The sequence below is a fragment of the Mastomys coucha genome, unplaced genomic scaffold (assembly GCF_008632895.1).
Source record: "Mastomys coucha isolate ucsf_1 unplaced genomic scaffold, UCSF_Mcou_1 pScaffold5, whole genome shotgun sequence".
In the NCBI taxonomy this organism is placed as follows: Eukaryota; Metazoa; Chordata; class Mammalia; order Rodentia; family Muridae; genus Mastomys; species Mastomys coucha.
Genome location: NW_022196911.1, coordinates 90688982 through 90694062, shown reverse-complemented (window position 1 = coordinate 90694062; position 5081 = coordinate 90688982). Strand labels below are relative to the sequence as shown.

The 5081-nt window shown below is 49.1% G+C and overlaps 1 protein-coding gene across 1 annotated transcript in view; it reads left to right on the top strand.

Annotated features, from left to right (window-relative positions):
- The first annotated feature begins 4257 nt into the window (after positions 1 to 4257).
- The window catches only part of LOC116078534 (transmembrane protein 92-like), a 26324-nt gene continuing 25500 nt past the window's right edge, over positions 4258 to 5081 (top strand). The window contains exon 1 of the mRNA XM_031353818.1: positions 4258 to 4338. Within this exon, the coding sequence (XP_031209678.1) occupies positions 4258 to 4338 (81 nt within the window). The remainder of the gene's footprint in view (positions 4339 to 5081) is intronic.

The following is a 5081-nucleotide window of genomic DNA, read 5'->3' as shown; positions in this document are numbered from 1 at the left end:
TAACCTCCCTGCACCATGAACTCTAAGCCTGAGCTGTAAGCAGGAGAAACCCCTTTGTCCTCCAAGGGGCATTTGGTCAGGATGATTATCACAGCAGAGAAGGGGGGACAGTGCACCTGTGTGTTATGCATGTGTATGCCCACTGAAGGTTACATGTGGAGCTCGGAAGGCTGTGGAGAGGCCCTAGTTGTGGGGAGCTGCAGCTGCCACCATATATATATATATTGAACACCTGGCCAGAGCAGCGAGCATTGAGATAAACAAGCCTTAGTTGGAGAAGCTGGGTGCCTCTAGTTTGTGATGCAAGCTGGCATGATTTTCCCCCAGCCTATTATGCTTTGCCATGTAGCTGATGCTGATTGGGACCAGGAAAAGTATTTAACCTGTGAGGGCTGGGGGTTCGAGAGAGGATTATTATGAGCCGGGCGGTGGTGGCACACGCCTGTAGTCCCAGCTACTGGGGAGGCTGAGATGGGAGGATTATTATGATTATTGGGATAATTAAGAAGAAGTAAAAATGAAGGTTCCTGATTAAACTGCTGGGAGAAGAGCTCGTTGTTGCCTACTTATTTCTGCTGGACGGAAAGGCGGCTGACACCTAGTCTCTCCAATCTAGCTTTATTTTTTTTACTTCTTTACTTACTTATTTTTTGAGACAGGGCTTCTTATTGAACCCAGAGTTCACCATTTCAGATAAGCTGGCTGTACAGGAAGTCTCTGGGATCCACCCACCAGCACAGGGTTAATAATAAATTTATATGACCACGATCAGCTTGGTCCATGGGTGCTGGGAATCCAAACTCAGGTCCCCACAGTTGTGCGGGCAGCACTTTCCCCTCGGAGTTCTCTGCGGGGCCCTGATGACTCATGGTCCAGGTGCTTGATGTGAAATCTCAACCCTGCCCTGTCAGACTGAAGAGTGCAGTTACAGGCATCGAAAGGTGTGTCCTGTCAAATGCTACCTTGTCGTCTCATCATGTGACTTCCTTTGACTCTACTGACTTTAAACATTAATAGATATTAAAAAGGATTTGTTACCATTATGATAATTATTATTTCCCGTGTATGGGTATTTGACTCCTCATATGTCTGTGCATCCAGTGACTGGTGTCCAGGGAAGCCAGAGAGATCCGGATCCCCTGAAACTGAAGTTATAAATGGTTGGAAACTTTCAAGAAAGTAGTGGGAATTGAACCCTGATCCCCTGCAAGAGCATCCAGTCCACTTAACTGTTGAGCCATCTCTCCATCCCATGAAAGGGTTTTTTTTGTTTTTGTTTTTGTTTTTTTTTTTTGGTTTTTCGAGACAGGGTTTCTCTGTGTAGCCCTGGCTGTCCTGGAACTCACTCTGTAGACCAGGCTGGCCTCGAACTCAGAAATCCGCCTGCCTCTGCCTCCCAAGTGCTAGGATTAAAGGCGTGTGCCACCACCGCCCTTGAAAGTTTGTTTTTAATAACTCAGCTTTCTGAAATGGTAAGGCCCAAGAGCTTCGCATGCGGGCAGAGGCCGTTTGAGTGAATGCAGATCTTGTTCCTCCTGACCAGGAAGGAGCTTTATTTAAACTAGGACTTTTGGAGGCAAAGCAAGAATTAGTGGGTATTTCTCTGCAGAGATAAATAAAAGATAATGGCTTTATACTCACCATCAGGGCTAGGCACGTGGCTCCTGCTCACACCAGAGGAAACTGGAAGAGGGAAGACTTCCACCTCTGGGATGGTGGTACTGCACCACTGTGGGGTTGGAACACACACACACACACAGAAACACTTCCAGTATGTAGCCCATGCTAGCCTTAAACTCATTGTCTTCTTCTTTTAGCCTCCTGAGGGCTGAAGTCACAAGGATTTGTCATTATACTCATTTCTCTTTCTCTCTCTCTCCCTCTCTTTCCTTCTCTCTCTCTCTTTCTCTCTCTCTCTCTCTCTCACACACACACACAGAGAGAAAGAGAGAGAGAGAGAGAGAGGGAGGGAGAGAGAGAGAGAAAGAGAGAGAAAGAGAGAGACAGAGAGAGAAAGAGAGAGAGGAGAGAGAGATCTCAGGGCTCTGTTGCAGTGTTACCTCCTGCCATGTGTGTTGGAGGGATCAGTCCCAGTCATCCTCCCAGACAGGTCACTGTCCTACCCCTTCTAATTTGACCTTAGCTGGGGTGCAGAACAGGAACTGGACAGCAGAGGGGGCTGCCGAGCCATTCATGGGCAACATTGTCCCCTGCAGCCTATATAGAGGAACAGAGTGATAGCTGCTTTGGAAAGAGGCAAGTCCCTTCATTCCTGGATACTTCATCCTGCCACAAACTACATCAGCTCATGTTTATTTGCTATTGCTGTATGCCAGACACTGGGCAACTGGGGCTGGGGAGAGACACCTTGCCTATGCCTGCCCAGCAGACCCTGGGGAGGAAAGGTGAACTGTGTTCACTTTTGGATAAGATCGCTCAGTGTTAGGAAACAATTCATGTCATCCCTTCACAGTCTGCGTGTGTCATTTCATTTGTCTCCGACTCATGGGTCCTCCTTTTGCAAATGAGTTTGGAGAGAGTTAGGGACTGCATGACTTATGGTCACACAGCTGACCAGTCAGACATGGCATAACTGCTAAAAATGACTCAATACTGCCCCTACAGGCAGAACCCGACTAAAGCCAAGTATTCACCCTCCTTGAAAGAAGCCCAAGCCCAGTGCTATTAGGTCTTATAGATACAGAGGAGTTTTAGTAGAATGTGGAGAAGCAAGGGATGGTTGGATAAAATGCAGAGGGATGATGAAACAGAGCCCAGCCCAGCTCTTCCTCCCCAGGGTCTGCCAGGCAGGTATAGACAAAGTCTCCCTCCTCCCAGCACCAGCTGGGTGTTCCTCCAAGAGAGCTGCAGCCCTCCTGGCTGAGATGGAGTCACTTGAATTGCGTGTGGGCTCTCAGAACCTGCATGGTCGTAACTGTGACTCAGCCCACGTGTCCTCTGGGAGTTGGCCTTCCTGGCCTCTGGACTCCAGCTGCCTTCTCTGAGAAGGCGTGGGTGGCCAGCTGACCTCCAGGCCCTCACAGCAAGACCCTATGAGGGACCCCAGACAATCAACTCCTTCTTCAGTAAAGAGGACTCAATGTGCAGAAGGCATGGGGACTTTGTCACTGTGGGGAAACCCAGACTGGAATGTGGTGTGGAATCTGAGCAGCCACAAAGACTTCATAAGTTCTCTGGGTCTTCCTGCCTCTGCTTCCCAGCATGCAAGAGGATATCCAGGCATGCATGCACATGCCACCCTCTCCTGGCTCGCTCACTGGATAAGGTGGGGGTGCAGTCCTAGAGTGGGCCCCTGTCTCTCTGAACAACAGCAGATCCTCTGCCAGACAGTGGTGGCACACACCCTTGATCCTAGCACTCAAGAGGCAGAGGCAGGTGGATCTCTAATCTCAAGGCCAACCAGGCCTCAGAGCAAGTTCTAGGACAGCCAAGGCCACACAGAGGAAATATAGCCCTCCCAGGGAGCTATATACCAGACCCGAACCATAGGCGTGTGATAAAATCAGACTTCAGAAGAGGCTATAGTGTAGAACTAGAGTTTCAGAATCTAATGAGCCATCTTGTATATAGATGATGGAAACTGAATCCAGGTCCAAAAGCAACTGCTCTTAACCCCTGAGTCACCTTTCCAGATTTTCAGCCTACCAACATGCACAGGGTTTCTCTGTGTAGTCTTGGCTGTCCTGGAACTCTTGCTCTGTAGACCAGGCTAGCCTCAGTGATCCACCTGTCTCTGTCTCCTGAGTACTGGGATTTAAAAGCTTCTGCTACCACCACCTTGCTTGGTTTCTTTTTATTTATTTATTTATTTATTTAACCCTTGTCGGCCTAGATGTCACTAATTAGATCATACTAGCTTTGAACTCCCAGAGATTTGCCTTCTCCATGATGGGATTAAAGGTTGTGTCACCATACCTTGCCCTAACCACTACTTAAGCACAGTCCAGCAGAGGGACTTCCAGAGTTCTCTGCCCTATCCAACTTAGAAGGTTGGCAAATCAATCTCTTCTAACCTGCCAATTTCTAATTCCTAAACTCAAGCAAGGACAGACTTCCCTTCTCTCTCCACTTCCCTTCCCTGAGCTCTGGCTCAGCACAAAGCCCTGGTCCCGCCCAACTCAGGTGTGTTAACTCCGCCCCTGTACTGAGGCTGGGCCCCATAGGTGGAAAGAAGTGAAAGGTCTTGCCCTGTCACTCTGTCCTTACACTCTGAAGTTCATTGGCACCCTTGTCAGGATGCAGGACACCTGGGTCCCTGGCACACTCCCCTTGATCTTTGGCCTGCTTTCCAGTCTCCAACCAGTAAGTGCCAATCGGGTAAGCAAGACCTCTGTGACTTTTGGAGGACCCTATGGGGCAGAGGCTTGCCTAGGAGCCCAGTCCCAGCTTTTACTTGTCAGGAATCTCCTTAATTGGAAGGCTGTTGGTAACTTCCTTTCTGTTGTATTTGGGGAAAGTGGGGGTAGGGACCTCAGAGGGAAGCTCTGGGGAAAGTGGGGGTGGGGACCTCAGAGGGAGGCTCTGGGGAACCTGGGCCCCTGTCTTGGCAGGGTTGTTTGTGTTCCTAACTGGGAACTGGCCCCAACCACAGCCCTGGATAAGATCTTTGACCCCCCCATTTTAGTCTTGGCATGTCTTTTTAAGCTCTGAGTCAGGCAGAGGAAGCTGAGGTCTTCTTGTTTGCCTTAGGTGTTACTCCTTCCCTGTTTCTCCATGGCTGGTGACCTTGGGGTGTAGTTTATTGGCCCCTCTCTGGGACTTATCTGTTGTATACCAGGGAAGTTGAAGTTCTCACTTCTCAGATTAGTTAGTTCAAGTTTGATCTTAGAGTAGACCTGGCTGCCTGGCTGGGTAGACTCCTGCAGTCATGCCAGGGAGGCAGGATTTGAGCTCTTGTTCATACTCAAATACTAAGTGTCTTGGGTTGGCAGGTTTTCCTGAGGTAGTCAGAACAAGCCTTTGTTTAATATAATCTATTTGTTAGTTTGTTTCGTTGTTTGAGACAGGGTTTCTCTGGCTCTGGCTATCCTAGAGGAGAGCTCTGTAGTCCAGGCTGGCCT